Source organism: Arachis duranensis, chromosome 7 (genome assembly GCF_000817695.3).
Source record: "Arachis duranensis cultivar V14167 chromosome 7, aradu.V14167.gnm2.J7QH, whole genome shotgun sequence".
Lineage (NCBI taxonomy): Eukaryota > Viridiplantae > Streptophyta > Magnoliopsida > Fabales > Fabaceae > Arachis > Arachis duranensis.
In genome coordinates this window covers 17597463-17615517 of record NC_029778.3, presented here as the reverse complement: position 1 = coordinate 17615517, position 18055 = coordinate 17597463, and the positions used below count along the sequence as shown (strand labels likewise).

The following is an 18055-nucleotide window of genomic DNA, read 5'->3' as shown; positions in this document are numbered from 1 at the left end:
CACCAATTAGCATATTTTGAATAAGCACGATTTAAAAACATCACATTTGTTTTGTATAATCTATTTTTAAATATCACATTTTAAAAATTATGAAAGACTTTTCCTTTATGCATGAAAATGTATGCAATCTAAAAGTTTACAATTATTATCATTTTGATTCACATATTTTTATCCAATTTATCTTGTAGATCTTTTAATTCAACAAAAATAATTATTTCATTTATTATCCATCTATATATTTAGATGTGTAACTATTATTACCCAAAACAAAAAACAGCTCTTCTTAGTAGTTATCACAAAAAATTATTAAAAAACGAACAATTAGAGAATAACACAATAATCAAATCACTTCTGAAATGTAAGAATAGTACTAAATACGCCACACATGAAACTGAAAAGACAAATACTAAGACAAGACACTGAACCACACAACACAGGGTAAACTGGAAATTAAACAACAACGGAAACGAAACCATAAAATGCAAGACCCTTAATTAGCTAGAAGAGACAAAGCCCTAAAGCCCTAATTAAGTAATTATTATCATCACCATTGATCAATCCACACAAATTAGTTAATTCTTGCATTTCCAAGAATCATGTCAAAACCACTATTGTAGTTGTTGTGGTTGTTTTCCTCCATAAATGAAAAATGGTTCATGTTCTTCCCACTAGACTCTCCACTCTCAAGGGGATGATAAGGACCATGAATCGGCTGTGACGACGGTGCGAAATCCATCATCATCTCCTTGTTCTCTTTTTCCAGAAGCATCTGCAACCGCATGTCGACCTCCCTAAGCTTCATGTCAGTATGATAAGCCAAGTTATTCAAATCAAAGAAGCTCAGATTCTCTGGAAGCCTATTTCTTAGCATGAAATCATGCATGCGAAGCTGGAACTCCTTCTCGTTGTTGTCATGCCTTTTCTTCTTCAGTTTCTCCTTCTCTTTCGCGATCCTCAGAGTCAAGTAATCCGCATGATCCATCCTCTTCCTGTTTTGATCAATTTCCGGCAATTGCCGGAATTTCTCAATCACCCTTTCAACTCCCATGCGGGAGGGCCAAACTTCGGGCTAAAGAAACAAGAATCATTCAAAAAAAATATATTACTAACAAAAATGGCTCAAAAAAATGTTGATTGTTTTAAGATAACGTCATCACGATTTTTTAATTCGTATCATATATGTATGCTCAATTTTATTTTATAGTGTTTATTTCTGTGAAGATTTCTTTATATGAAAATGATATTACGGATTATTAGATAACTCGCTCGAATATATTCAGTTAAATATGTGAAATTATCTAACTATTTAAAATAATATCATTTATATAAAAATATTTTTATGAAAATAACAGCCTTATTTTATAGATGTAGATTTTGGACAAACCTCGTCAAGAGGATGAGCATCTTGACGTGAATTGTAGACTATGGCACAGGCATCAACCCCACAAAGGGTGCTTAGTTCACTAATTTTCTTCATCATCCCTCTTTTCCTCTTCTTGTATGTAACCCTCCTTGCAGCATCGTTGGTTATGTATGCAAGCTTCACTTTGGATCTAGCCATGGTGGTAGTCAGCAAAGTAGAGAGGAAATTAAGAATGATGAAGGGAGAAAAGTAACCTAGGTGTCTATAGTAATTTTATTTCTGCTTCAACCAATCCTTTTATAGATTCATTTGTGAAACCTAGATTCATTCCAGGCTAAGCCATTTTTTGCTGCATTAATTGTCATCCTATACTAATATGGTTACATCATGAAGCCTTGACCCAATATGAAATATTAGGATTTGGGGGCTGTTGAATGAAATCTCAAATTTAATAGTTTCCATTCCTGGAGAGTATAACATTATATTTTAAACAAATAATTATGTGTTAATATTTAGATTAGTCCTGAAATTATTTTTGTGTTTCAATTTAATTTTTAAAATTAGTACTTTTATTATGGAAATATAAATTTTTTAAAATTACAGTTTACTTTATTCTAACAGTATAGATTATGTATGATAAAAAAATTATAAAATTAAACTATTTTTATAAAACAAAATTGTTGATCGACAAAAATCTCTCGCTAAGAAGACCAATGTATCTGTAGATAAAAAATTAAATAATAAGATTTTTAGTTATTATTTTTATATGAAAAAATCTAATTTTTTATTAATAATTAATTTTAACATTTGATATCTAAAATTTAAAACAATTTAACGTGTATACTTTTCTATTTAATTAGATGTTAACTGTTAATAAGTCTATTGCACAAATAAAAATAATTAATTTTTATACTTACAATGTAAAAATAATATTTTTTCTCTTTGTGTATATAAAAATATAATTAGATATTAGCATAAAAAAATTATACTGATAGTAATAAAATTAAACTCAAAATTAATTTTTTTAAAACAATTGAATCTTGATTCTAGCTTTTAATTATAATACTAGTATTCTCTCCAAATTGTATGTAATAAATATTTGAAAGAAGAAAAATAAAAATATAGATTAAAAAGATAAGCGATAAAAATTTAAAACTAAATAAAAAACTAAAAAACTATGTATATAATAACAACAATAATAATATTTTTTATTTAAATTATATTATTTTGTTAATTTTATTTTCTGTAAAAGAGAAATATAGAAAAAATAGAGCATGAGAGAAAAGAGAGTGAAAGATAAAGATGAAGAATGAGAGTGAGAGTTTATTAATTTTGGAAGAAAAAATTTTATTTTAATTGTAAAAAAATATCGGATGATATATTTTGATTTGTCAAATTACTAATATAAAATATAAAATATATATAGAGTAAAAATAGTAGAGAGAAATAGAAAAATAGAGAGAGGTAAATGAGAAAATTTAAGAAGGAAATTTATTAATTTAAAAAAATATTTTTTCTCAATTTTAATAAGAGAGTGTCATGTGACACATTTGATTATTAAATTAGATAGTATAATATATGATACATAATATAGGTATATTTCAATTTCAATTTTAATATTTCAATTTTAATTTTAATGCAATTAAAGAATGTCATATTGCACATTTTGATTGTCAAATTAGTAATTAGTCATTGATATTGATAATGATATATAAAATAAATAGAGTGGTTGAAGGAATGAGAGAAATAGAAAAAGGAAGAGGGAGGACGAAAGAACTTTTTAATCTTGAAAAATTTTTTTTGAATTCAATTGTAATGAGGGAGTGATATGTGACATATTTTGGTTATAAAATTAATAAGGATGAGGGATGAATTTTTTAATTTTAGAGAGAAAGATTTAATTTCAATTACAATGAGAGAGTGATATGTGACACATTTTGATTGTAAAATTAGTAAGGAATTGAAAAGAGAATTTCTAAATTTAAAAAAAAAATTTGATTCCAATTACAATAAAAAAAATGACATATAGCACATTTTAATATAAAATTAGAGATATATAATAGAATAATAAATTTTAATTTATTCAATTTGATCTAATTTTTAAAATTTTGCTTTACTCGATTTGGTCTTCTAATTTAGCAGTTAATGACGTGGTGAAATGAATTAAATAAATTAACGGCTATTCCATTAAATTTTTTAATAGTTATTTCTAAAGTGGTAATTAAAACTTTTTTATCACAATTTTTTTTACAAAATATTTAAAACTCTGATCTAATCCTAATTTTACATACAAGTTTTAAAGGTTTGTTAAGGAATAAGTTAAGGTAAAAAAATTTAATATCCATGTCAATAGAAGCTAGCGAATCCAGTCTGATATTCATTAGTCTATTTTAATATGTCGTTAACAATTTTACAATGAAAATAGGATTATAGACTAACATAAGTTATATATAGATTATAAATTTAAAAAACAAATTAAATAAATTAAAATTTTAAAAATTAAATTAAACGCAAATATAATTTCAATGACCAATCTAAATATTAGACTATTAGCTTAACAATTATGCTCTGAGTACACTCTTTACGGCATACATGATTTTTTTAATATCAGTATTTTCTTAACAACAAATACGTATTTTTTTGTTTTGTTAATTAAATAATAATCTAAATTCACAATTAATTAATATCAGTACTAGTATTCCTCTCCCATGTCCCATTTTCCATCCAGTCAAGATAAATGATCCTCATTTCCTCCTCATTCTCATAACGGAACCTCATTTAATAGTCCCCCTATTTAAAGAGGTGGACCAACACAAATATCTGTGTGTATTAATCAAATTGTTTTTTTTAAAACATATAAAATAATAAACATAACATAATATAATCCAATATAATCTAACTTAAAAGATAAAAAAAAAATCATAATGTATTCGTTAAAAAATACAATATAAAATTCTATTCATATCATTTCAAACTCAAACCATTTCAAATATATATGATTATTTTTGTATTGTCTATTACATGTTTATTATTACGATAATATTATCTAATCTAATATTAATAAAACTAACAATCATTTAAAAAGATAAAATATATTTTTTGTTTTTGAAGTTTGATAAAAATTTTAAAAATATCTTTATATTTTATTTTATTTTAATTTTGTTCTAAAAATTTTCAATTTGCATCTAAAGGTAGCAATATGTATTCTATCCGCGGGTATTCAACCCGACCGCATTCCAGTTGGTCGGGTAGGATTGTCAATCCGATCCGCAGTGGGTAGGATAAGATGCGGGTAGGATTCTCATGCAGAGTCGGGTAGGGTGCAGGTTGAGTCTCAACCCTATCCGACCAACCTGCACTCTATATATGTATATGTTATATACTTATATAAAAATATGTTTTAAGTGGATGTTGAACCAAAGACCTTTCACTAAATGCAAAAGATTCTTAATCAGTAAAAAAAATCATTAATTGATAATTTAATATTTATTTTTTACATAAAAGTCAGTTCTATTTTAAATTATTATCAAGTTATATAATAATGTTGTATCTTTTTGTAACTCGCGGGTAGAACCGGATATCCGCAGGTTAAGAACTGGTAGGGTTAGGGTTGGATCCAAACCCTACCCTATCCTATCCAATCCATTGTCACCTATATTTGTATCAAATATATCTCCGACAACTAAATTTTCAAAAAATTTAAGACCAATCCAACAATAATGCATGACAATTATGTTTGATTTGCTTGTGTTGAAGGTTGTTCTTATGAAATTATTTTTGAATTGGTCCTAAAATTTTTTAAAAATTAGCCGAAGGGGTATATTGATGCAAATCGAAAACTTATGAAACAAAATTGAAACAAAATAAAACTTAGAGATATTTTTAAAATTGTTGCCAAATTTCAGAAACAAAAAGAATAATTTACTTTAGGTTTTTATATAAATAGAATCAATAATTATGTAATGTTATACTATGAGATTTAGCAGTTCTCCATGGAATGAGGACCTCTTTCTCACCCATTCTCATTTATCTTTGAGTTTGTGTTTTTATTCTTATAATGACATTATGTCAGAAATTATTTATTATATTAGTCTGTTGTTGATGATATGCATGTGAAGGATGCAGCGAAGAGCTGGGCGTGTGTATGAAAAATTATGCTTCTCGCAGCTAATGGAGTGCTGACTACGTCTTCTCACCTATAGCGAGATGGTCATGAGTCACCACGCGTTCGGGACCCTATAGTTGTGTTCTGCAACGCTGATGCACCTACTTTTAGTGACATGCGAGATGCTGGAATCACTACAAGAAAAATGTCGAATGGCATTGGAGGCTAGAGGCAGATTTATCGGCGGATCTAGGTTTCTGGTAGTAAATTCATCGGTAATAATTGGATAAAAAAAAGAAAAATTGGCACGATCATTATCGTTGGATTTAGGAAAAAAATATGATGTAAGGTAATTAAATGAAACGCGTCGTTTTGGTCACAGGTTATGTGTTATCGGCGGATTTTTTGATGGTAAACCCCCGGTAAAATTGACCCTAAATTCGAATTTGCGAACACTTCCCCCTCTATTTCTGCTGATGGTTTCAGTGGCTAAGAGAAGGAGGGGTTGAATCTTAGCCCCCTTTTCGATGCGAACACTTGCTGACCTTCAGAGAAGACTTTTCTGTTTTTGCTCGTCACTGGACACGAGCAACTTTGTTTTGTCTCGTCCCTTCCCACGAGAATTTTTGTTTTGTCTCGTCACTTGGCACGAGATAATTCTGGTTTTTGCTCCTGTGTAGTAGAAAACAGAAATGGAGTAGAAAGAGAAGAAGATTGCACCCAGATATATCCTGGTTCGGCTGCTAAGTGCAGTGCAGCCTACATCCAGTCTCCATCACAAACATGATGGAATTTCACTATAATCAATCTGATTACAACTTGTAAAGTGCTAACCCAACTTACAAGGGGATTCCCACAGAATCATGATACACAACATAGATGAACAAAGGAACTCTTAGACATCTATGGCTTTTTCTTTTAATTCTGCACTCTCTGCCTTTTTTCGCTCTATGGCTTTTTCATACAAACCTCACTTGTTTGCCTTTTTCCATGAGACTCAAGACATGACAAAATTAAACAGAAAAATTACAAAACAGAATACATTGAAGGAGAAGAGAAAACTGTTAGCTCAGGTAGCTCTGAGAACTCTGTGCCTTGCACTCTCAAATTTTCTCCTTGCTTCAAACAGTGGTTGTTCCCCCTTTTTTAAAGAAGAGGAAAGCCTCCACACTTGAAGTCAAAACCGAACCAACTTCTTCCTCCTTCAACAAGCACAGAACCGGTTCGCCCACACAGAGAGAGAAGAGATAACCATGCATTAACCAACATGCAATTACCTCTAGTCCTTTCTTGATCATCACCCTTCATCAATCCGGGCTCTCCATCCTTGGCTTCCTCTCCAAGATGGATTTCTGGCCCTTGATGCCTCATGATGATGATGACTTCATCTGCTTCAATCTCTGCCTCAACCATCACTTCGCCACTCTAGCTACTCCCTGTGGTGGTTGAGCAGAATCAAAGACAAGCCATGCTCCAAGAATCTCCTCTAGCTGGCCGAATCTTATTCTTCCATTTTTGAGCATGAAAGGCTCAAGATAATCTCACCAAATCTAACCACATTTGGTGAATATCTCAGCCACAGCTCATTTTTATTTTAGTATGTTTTATTGCCATCATTGTGATGGTCTTTAGGCTTGCTTTCTCTTCCTTTCGGTAGCTCTTTTTTTTGCTTCCATGGCTGCCAATATTTTCTGTGCAATAACCGAAGAGAGAAAGAGATGAGAGAGAGAAGAAAGAATCTGAAGTAAAGCTATTTCAAAGTGATTAAACTAATTAATTGAAAATAGCTTGCTTCTACTTCCCTTAGTTGGCGTGTAGCAATGATGCCTTTAGTCAAATCAATCTTCTCTCACTTGCTTATGTTTCCAATGTATTAAATTAAATTTGAATTCCATCCAAAGTGAGAAATGGAATCCGTTGGAGGCAAGCAACCAAATTCAAAGAGTTGAGTTTTTTCATCAATGTGCCTCAATCCCATTTTTTTCTTTCGGACCATGCATGCTAATCAAATTGGGCTTGTCATTATTTAAATTTCTGGCCAAATAGTAACATTTGCTTTCCTGATGAAATTTGGAATATGCACAAAGCAAATGGAAAGCATGTAACACACTTGGGCTAATAGCATTAAAACTTATTCTCGGCCCAATATAACTAGCTTTAATCACAAACTCATTTGGACACTCAAAGCTGAACCAATAATGCAACAGTTGGGCTTTGTTAATTTTCTTTTGTTTCGGCCCAACACAAAATCTGCACAACAAAATTATTAATTAAGCATATATGAATTAGGATCAAATTAATAATTTTGTATTTAAATATTTCAATAATGTTTGTTCATCATCAAAATTAAATAAGAGTTTTCCAAACTCATCATCTGCAACATCACTTCTCTCCCATTTCTTTTTCTCTCCCATCGTCAGCCCCATCACCACCATTCGCTTCCATTTCGTCGTCGTCAATCGCTTCCCACAACTCTAACCATCATTGCCGTCGAGGAGCATCCACCTAGAGTTTGTTTCTGCCATGGAGGATCTATTTCTTCCCTGCAAGTTTCTGTCTTTGTCATTTGTCACTTGCCTCCGTCAGCTGTGATGTTATCTTTATCTTTCTCTTTCATTTAGGTATGTCTTATTCTCTTCCTTCTATTTTTTTGGACATTATTAGCATTTGTTAAACCCTAATCCTAATAATTAGCATAATTTCTCTAAGTATTAAGTTAAATTAGGGTCTATTACTCTATCTAGTAGTACTTATAAAATTTGTGATATTTAATTTTATTTTAGTTATTAAGAAGATTGGAATCTTGTGAAAGAATCCACAAAAATAATTATCTGCTCTCTTGATTCATGAAGAGCTATGAATATATATTACATCAGTATTTTGTGTTACTTTAATTTAAATTTTATCATAATGTATTTTTTAATATTTAATATATCTAATATAATGTAGTTGCTACAGGTTTATTCATTCTAAATTATGAACACATTTTTAAATGTGAAATTGGTGGTTCAGTTTCTTATGTATGTATATGCATAGTATTAAATCTTGAATAATTGAATATCTTGGGAGAAATATTAATTTTTTACATGTTTTTGTATTAGAGTACTTTTACCACGTTGTGCATGCTTCAAATGGTCAATCAATGATGTTCTAGTGTTGATGGCATATAAAAGACTGGACAATTTTTACCTTAACTAGCAATGATGTTCTATTTTTGTTTCAAATGAGACTTTAATATCATTAAAATTTGAGACTTCGACATCATTAAAATTTATCATCAAATTTTAAGAGTGATCTCATAAATTATGTGCTTAATTAGTCTTATTTAATTTTTTTTCCTAATCAAATCTTGATAATTCAGACCATAAATTCTGCATTATTTTATTTAACTTTTTTTTTTTTGAAAATAAGAGCTCAACACAATAAAGTAGAGCGTACAGAGCTAGATAGTCCCACAATTCTAACTATGACAAAAAACAAATATCCAAAATAACAAATAGTTCCATGTCATCTTCGGCATAGCCATCAACAACAAAAGGGATCAACACCTATCCACTCGTTAACATTGGTCACAGTCTTGTTAATAATCTCTTCAACACCTTTGCTTTTATTTTTAAAAATCCTCATGTTTCTTTCCATCCAAATGTTCCACACGATAGCACAAAAGCATCTTATCATATGCTTGTGATCCTCCTTCCTACTCAGGTCCTCTGTCCAACTTATAAAGTGCTCTTTCATCGAACCCGGATACGACTATTGAATGCCAAAGCCCGACATCCAAACACTCCACATCTTCCAAATTGTTATTACACAAAATACAGACATTATCTTCCAGTCTAACAATTCCAAAACGTCTCAGCCTCTCCTTTGTATTCACCCTGCCTATCAGGACAAACCAAGTAAACAGCTCCACTCTTGGTGGAACCAAACCTTTCCAAATGGTTCTAGTGAAGCTGTAGCTGGTTACCTCCTCCGGAATCAATTCTTGCTGCATCACTTGCACAAATGAGTTAGTTGAAAAAATACCTTGCCTATCGTATTTTCACACGACTCTATCCTCCCGGTTACTCACTAATCTCACAGGTCTTAAAGCCTCATTTAATTGACTCAGGAGTTCTAACTCCCATTGGAAGAGCTCTCGCCTCCATTGGAAGTTCTATACCCAGTATATGCCATCCCAAAACTCACAATCCCCATTGACAGATTCACATTGGTTTGAAACAGAGAACAGCCTCGGGAACCGATCCTTTAGAGATCCACAGAGTAACCATACATCCTCCCAAAACCAAGTCTGTTGCCCATCACCAATCTCCATTGACAACCCTGTAACTAGCTTATTCCTTGTACGTTGATCCGTGATCTGTAGCTGGCATATGTCCCTCCACGGGCCTCCTTTAGTAGGTAGCACTTGGGTTGACAGTAGCTTATTGGGATTTAGATTATGACACGAACATACAATCTTCTTCCACAATGGGAACTCTTCTTTTGCAAACCACCACCACCACTTAAACAGAAGGGCTGCATTCCGTGTTTTCTTGCTGATGCTATATTGTGGAAGTATCTTGTATTTTTGTCCATCTCCTTCGCATGCCGAGACCGAGACATCTGTTTTCAATGGACTTCCTTCCTTACGTACTATCTCTCACAACAAGACACTAACGCCTTTCTTCTAGCCTCCAGTGTCTCATCATACCCTCCGTTGCTTACTATGTAATCAATTCTCTAGATTTCTTCCTCAAACTTAGTAATTTTGTTGTCTATCCCACCAAAGTTGGCCTTATGCAATCTTCCCAATGGAGCCGTCAACGCCTTTAGTTTATCTGTGAACTGTATATCCCCCAATCCTCTCCACTCCTATTTAACCATGCTAAGAAATCCCTCATGTGTAAACCAAGAATCGAGACTTTGGAATGGTCTTGGACCTTCTTTTATCTTTTTGTCCTCAACTATTATAGGGCAATGGTCTGACAACTCTTTTAGCCCACCTCGTAATCGAGTATCTGAAAACTTTTCTAGCCACTCCACACTAACCAACGCTCTATCTATACGACTGCAGGATTGTCTTCGAAACTATGTAAACTTGCGATCAGTGAGCGGCAGGTCCACTAAGTGCATATCTTGTACCAAAACCTTGAACTCTTCCGCAGACAAAGGTAAGCTAGTGGCACCTTTCCGATCCTCCACCTGGACTATTTCATTAAAGTCTCCCAGAAAACAACACAGAACCTTATATAACTCAGCTATATAACTCAGCTCCTCCCAAACATGAATTTTTTCATCTCTATTATGTGCACCATAGACCAAGAAAAAAGCGCAATTGAAACTACTCTTTAAATTTATGCCATAGATGAATATTGAATAGCTACTACACTAACTCATGATTCACATTAAAGAGCACTTCAATTTTCCTCCTTTTGCAGTTTGAGATGCATAGCAAGGACAGGCGTTGCAGTTGCGGCGGTACTAGGTAGCATGCAGTTACATCTTTGGCAGCAAGTATTGAACTGTATAATTATTATTCTTGGAGTCAAGTTATTAAGTGAAAAATATCGATGATTGTTTGTTAAATATTCGTATTCGGTCTTTTGTTGTGATTTTACTTTTTTTATTCTATTAATAAAATATATGTTAGTTGTCTAAAATTGTATTTATTATTGTAAATATATTTAATCTATATTCTATGTATGTATAGCTCTTATAATTGTAGATAGAATGGTAGATAGTTATGGTTTTTGCCGATTGTATTTGAAATATGTTAGACTTATACAAATATAAGTGAGTATATGTATAAAATAAAATAAAATTAAAAAAATTTCAAAAATTAAATTGAGAGTTCAGTGCATTTAAATTTAATTTTCTTCCTTAATTGAATTTTCTTATTTTTTTAGTTTTAATATTAAATTTTGATATTTGAATTTATTTGTGAATTTTTAATTAAAAAATATAGACAAATTATTATAAAAAATTACAAAACTTTAAATTTTATTAGTTTAAAAATTATTCAATTTAAATATTTAAAATTATATATTAAATTTTTAAACAAATTTTTTTAAAAAAAATTAAAATTTAAGTTTGCCGTCGTTAAATCTGCTGATAATTATCAATTTAATTATTAATAATAAATAATATATTACCGTCGAATTTATCAAAAAAAATTTAATGGTAATAATTTTCAGAAAAATTTCTCCAATTAAAATTTATATTCGTCAGTAATTAGCGATGGAGGGACGAAATTTATATCATGAAATTTCTTTTGCCGTTAAATTCGATAATAAACAAGTTGCTAGCGAATTTCTTTTATAAACCCACCAATAAATTTGACAATATTCGACCATTTTTTTGTAATGGGTGCTGTCGTGCTGACACGCATTCCCCATGCAGAAGGCACGCCATCTCCTCTTGTAAAAGAAGCCGCTCTTTGCTCTTCTTCTCCTTCTCTCTGAGTGTGAAGAGAAGGTTACTGAGGGTGCGAGCAATTTTTTTTTTTTTTTTTACAATAAAGAGTGTAACGAAAAAAGATATATAGTCTGTGTTAAATTTGATGGTTTATAAATCTCTGTGTGTATGTGAAGTAAGTGCACAAAAGTATATATTTTTTATTTAAGGTGCAGAAATAATACGAAATATATGTTTATCCGAAAATATATTATTGTGTATTTAAACCATTTTTAATATGTATGTTTTTTTATTATTATCGAAAATTTATAATTTTTTTTGTAGTTAGTGTTATTATTATTTTTTTGTACATGATTAATATTAATATAATTAATTTTTATTGTTGCTATGTAGTTAGTATAGTTTAATTACTGATTTATTTGTTTACTGTATATGTATTAATTTGTGTGTTACGTAAGTTTATATATTATTATTAGTTTTGCATATTAATAGTTTCATACTATATTGTTACGTTAATATTATTATAGTAATATTATATAGACATAATTAATGTAAAATATAATATTAATAATGAAATATATATTAGCAAGATGGTAATTATTAAATAAAATTTGTTAAAACTTATCAGGATTATATATTACGATGAAAAATATTAATATTAAAAGGTAAAATATATAATTATTTTTTTCCTTTTTTAGTATATAACTAGTGTTTTTTAATTTTTTTTCTATTGTTAACTGTTATCTGTACCATGTGTAACAATCTGAAAATTCTGTATTGTTATTAACTTTAAAAGTATGACATTATCATGGGTAATAATCTAAAAATTATATATTAATATCCATAAGTTGTAGTTAATTATTACCGAATATGAAAGTTATTATATTTTTTTTTGGTGACTATATGAAAGTTATTATATGTATTAACATTAAAGTATTTTATACATTCATGTTAATAAAATATAAAAATATTATGCTAAATTGTTAAATAAAATATGCAACATACATATATATTATTAATAAATATATATTAATATATATAATGTATATGTTATATTATAAACAATATGTATGTTATTTAAAATATTTATTAATATATTTTAAATTTTAATTATGAATATAGTTTCTATAATTTTTGTTGGATGCTAGTCTAATTGTTTTATCTTTATTTATATTGAGGCGACGAAAATTTTAAAATCGAAGAAATTGATTTTATCAGAACAGTATAGTCATTTGGTGATTGATGCGTTATGACAAACAGATTTTTATTACGTATCTCAAATAGAAAAAATAAAATGTAAATCATCTCTAATGACAGGATTAATAGACAAATGATATCTCGAAACACATACATTCTATTTTTTAGTGAATGAATACACAATTATACTAAAAAAATGTGACATACATCTATAGTCTCAAGACCAATTAACGGTCATACTGTAAGCCAGAAGAACAGACAATAATTTTACCCACTTGGTTGACGAATCCATTTTTGTTTTCGTGGTGGGTAATCTCGAATATTGTCCGTTTCAATGGGGTTTTGTTATCCCTAATATTTGGTGTGGTATTTCAAATACTAGTATAAAGAAGAAATTTAATGGGTTCAGCCTTGTTGCATTAGGAAATATTATAATTCCATTCATTTTTACAAAATTTTCACTAAATTATTTATTGCATTGCCAGTTAATAAATAATTATCAATTACCATCCCAAAAAAATTGACAATTTAGCAGATTCGTCGAATTAAGATTATACAAATTGAGAAAAGTTCAGTTTGAGTTAAGCCAACACCCCACGTGTTAGTTTAGTACTAGGTATCACTTATTTCATGCACGTCTTGTTTTAATTTTTAAACCTAGAATTTGTATTCGATTCTCATTCTTTTTGTTTAATCATTATCTTTGAAAGAAAAAAAAATAGAGGCAGTTCGCATAAAATTTATAATAGGGACCGTGATCTGTAAATCCAATTCCAATTTAAGAAAACAACAAACATTTAAAAGATGATAACTGTAACTATAAGATATAGTGCAAGTGATAATTACTTGAGTTGTTTAAGCATTATTATGTTTCGAATTCCAATCTTAGAGTTACTTGTATGTAACAAATACTGGTCTCTTACCTTACCAGTGAATTTTCACCTACTGTCTTATAAAAAGAAGCAATAAAACTATCTAGAAATGGACCTTTGCAGTGCCAAGAGAGTAGTTTTGGGTCTACCAATTGATTCCCTTAACCCAAAAAACACACACAAAAAAGGGCTATGAAGGCTTTATCCATTAACTGAATTATCATGAGAGGCTGAGAGCTACGTTTCAGAGTAGCCTCTAAAACCCCCCAAAAGATAAAGGTTTTAGAGTGGCCTCTCAAATTCGTTACGCATACTAAAATAATTCTCGATATCTCAATTACGCCGGTTACGTCTTTGATACGAGTAAAATTGCAACATATTATCTCAACTCTTTTCTATCAAGTAACTTATTATGTCATTAAAGACTAACGGAATGTATTCTTGTCAATTCCAAAGATATAATTAATGCAATTGGTATTTCAAAAACTATTTTAATGCGTCTAACTCATATGAAGAATCACTTTAAAACTGAACTCGAATTATCATTCTGATATATTTTATTTGATTTAAAAATTAATATCCTTATATTTTATTTGTTATTAATATTCCACTACAAAATGCATTATAAGAAGAAAAAAGAAAGGAACATTTTTCACGGCCACTAATTGTCAAAAAATTGGTCTTGACATTACTAATTATTTAAAACAGGAGATAAATATATTTTATGTTCTAAAATTAAAATTTTGTTTTATTTTATCTTCTAACATTTTATCTAGCAACCGTGTTAAATATACACTAAAATTAGTCACAAAAATCAGCAACTAATATAAAATACATATTAAAAATTTGGAATACAAAATACATATTGAAATCAACGATGTTAGATGTACACTAAAATTACTACCAAATCAATCACTAGTGTAAAATACATATTGAAATACAAAATATATGTTAAAAATAAATTAAACTATATATGTATTTACAAAATTACATAATAACTAATTTTGTTGGCTAATTTTAGTGTGCAAATAATATTTTTGCATTGAAAATAAATTAAACAACACATGTATTTATATATACATGGTGACTGATTTTAATGTACAAATAGCATTTTTATATATTCTATTTTGTACATTAAAAACATTAAGGAATAAAATCAAAACCAAGGATGCACAAAAGCATACTTATCCCTATTCCCTATATTAAAATCAGAAGCAATAAACTGGGACGTTCAAGCATTCAGCATTAAAAAGCAGCACTTGCTTTACACCACCGGAGAAAAAAGAAAAGAGAAGCACATGCTTCATGAAAGGTCTGATTTTAGGATAAGCATAGTACAATTGGTCTCTAAAACACTGAAATTGTACAACAAAACTATGAATAATAAATCTAAAACTTAACTCGGTAACTAAACATCATAGAAAGAACCCAAGTCCTTACTTGGTACCATGAACTAAAAACACAACAATGAATCAGAGCTTCCATGCTATCATTTGAATGATGATGATGATGATGATGATGATGATACAATAATGATACAAAATGACTAGAGGGGGATCATTTATACTTCCCAACATACACAGAGTAACCTAGCACTCCCACTGTTCCAGAAACCAGAAACACTGAACACCAAGCTGAAACACGATTGCACGAACTTGGCAACAAAACCCCAAAGGTGCTTCCCCTTTTTGGGGAGCATCCCTAAGAATAAATAATCAAGAATTAACCCTTGAATCTGAATGGAAGATTTAATGAAATAGAGTACCTTCATTAGTTGACTAGATGTCAACACTATAAACAATGAATGATGCCATGGATAAAAGTCAGCAGGTCAAGCAATTTGTGTTAAATTCAGAATGTAGTGCTACTCTCACTTGCAGAAATTGATGGGCCTTCGGACTTCACCGTAGTTGGTCCTTTGCTGTTGATGTCGAGTCCCTGCATATGATTTTGCATTATTTCCGAGAGTGGATGAGAACTCGATTGTTGTAGTTGATGCGTTGGCATGCCAGATGGGGCGTGAGCAAATGGTGGCAACTGCATGTTCTGGTGATCAGAAGGACCTGATTGGGGTGGGATCGGAAAGAAATTTGCTCCTGTGAATGGCATCTGGTGCATTCCAAGGTTAAAAGACTCGGTGGGGCTCATCATTTCGCCAGTGGCAACCTTAAGCCTCTCGACTTCTTTCTTCAGTGCCTCATTTAAAGCTAAAGCAAAGCCGAAACCATTTAAACATAATTAATTAACACTAATAGCATACTTTAAGAAATGTGTGAGATTCAAAATGGTAATAATAGTTACCATCACGAAGTTGTGCTTGTTGCTCCATGGCTTGCAGGCGGAGCTTAAGCTCTGTGTTTTCAGTACTCAGACCATTTGTGTCCCTCTACAAAAGATAAAAAGCTGATTGAGTCGTATATTCATACTCATACACAAGTTTCGTACTAATGGAAGGCGAGGTCAACTGCTTGTTCTTCAGTATTTTGATATGAAATTACAAATTATTATGAGGAAAAATACTTCAAAGTAATAAAGCAAATATATTATAATAAAGAAAGAGCATAAAAAAGAAGAAAACAGAAGTAAATGTTCCATTAAGTTTTATGAGACCTCAGGTGTTCATAGATCATGCAGTTGAATTTATTGCACTGAGCTACATTGAAATCCAATATTAAAAAGCAGGGGCTATTATAGAATGGAACTCCTGCAAGTGTTATTGCAAAATAGATAAACTTAGAAGTGGCTTTTTTGTATTAGATATCTGCCAAAACAAACCTGGTATAGTGTCAGCTGGGCAGAAAGGGTTGTGGCTTCAGTTTGAAGAGTCTGAACTTTGCGCTCAAGTTCTTGAATGTAGCGAGCCTTTCTCTCTTTTGATCGAGCAGCAGATTGCCTATTTGCAAGTATCCTAAATGCACAACAACATAATTAAACTATGAGAATAATAGACAAAACAAGATCTAAAGGAATTAGTAATTACTAACATTAAAGTCACTCAAAGTTAAAGGAAAGAGAGCAGCCTCTTTTACACAATCACCTCAGGCTCCTTCCATTTCAAATGCTCAACATACAAAATTACTTAATATTTTTGCACTGAACAGGAAGATTCTTAATGATCTCTAATTGTTCATAAACCATAAATTACAAATTCATCAATTGAAACTTGGACACATAAGCACTATACTATGACAAGTTGACATCCCTTTTAACCCATAAGATTCAAACACCATAAAAAATCTTCGTCACTGAAGTATTGACGAATTTGCTTCTGCGACAACCTAAGATCACGATAAAATTGAGTATCATGTAGAACACCATAATTGTCAAATGGATTTGGATCCTTTAAATTTTGAATTTCACTTTACAGTGTAAAGTGTCTGACCATTTATTTCATCAGTAGAACTAAGAGAAGATATGAGAGGAAACCATTCAAGGGTGAGAGATCACACTTTACCCTCTAAAGTGAAAATTCAAAATTTAGAGGATCTAAATTCTTGTAAAAAAGCATCACACACAAGCATAAATAACACAACCCTCCAAATTCTTATCGTTTTTCTCTTCCTCTCTCACAAATCTACTAACAACATACATTCATCTTGAATCCTCTCCTGGTTAGTCAAAATAATTCAACTTTAACTTCTCTAAGCAAAATTCTTGGATATATAAATATAATGACCAGTTAAGAGTGATGTGAATGAAAAAATCCGAAAACTATACTCAATATAGAAACCAAGCACAAACTTCACTTAGTCAATGATTTAGACTTCAAAACAAAATCCAATCTGTACTTCAAAAATCCACACTACTAACGAGCTTACTCAAAACATCAAAACCTAAATCTAAACCATTCAGCAACCAATCCAAATCCAAATCCAAATCACGAAAGAAGAAAAACATAGCAAATTGAAGTATGCATTTTGAAAAATTAAAAAGCAAAAATGATTGAAGACCTCTTAGCACGCTTGGGATCAATGGTCCAAAGCTCAGCGAGCTTATCAGGAGGCATAGCTTTCTTAGCGTCCATGATCTCCCCAAACGACGTCGTAGAACCATCCACAGAGTTACTGTGCCTGTGCCTCGGCCTCGGAACCGCCTTCTCCGATTCTGTACCGTTCCCAATCG

General features: G+C 30.8%; 2 protein-coding genes across 2 annotated transcripts in view; both read right to left on the bottom strand.

Annotated features, from left to right (window-relative positions):
• Positions 1–355: 355 nt before the first annotated feature.
• Positions 356–1626, bottom strand: LOC107458099 (agamous-like MADS-box protein AGL80). Its single transcript, XM_016076312.3, has 2 exons — positions 1385–1626; positions 356–1069 (listed from the first exon to the last, which is right to left on the bottom strand). The coding sequence occupies exons 1-2, from the start codon at positions 1559–1561 to the stop codon at positions 569–571; spliced, it is 678 nt and encodes a 225-aa protein (XP_015931798.1). The 5' UTR covers positions 1562–1626; the 3' UTR covers positions 356–568.
• A 13609-nt stretch (positions 1627–15235) lies between these two features.
• Positions 15236–18055, bottom strand: part of LOC107458107 (transcription factor RF2b) — a gene marked incomplete in the record, with an annotated part of 3291 nt that continues 471 nt past the window's right edge. Inside the window, 4 exon segments of the mRNA XM_016076322.3 lie at positions 15236–16140; positions 16235–16319; positions 16709–16841; positions 17884–18055. Coding sequence (XP_015931808.1) covers positions 15785–16140; positions 16235–16319; positions 16709–16841; positions 17884–18055 — 746 coding nt within the window.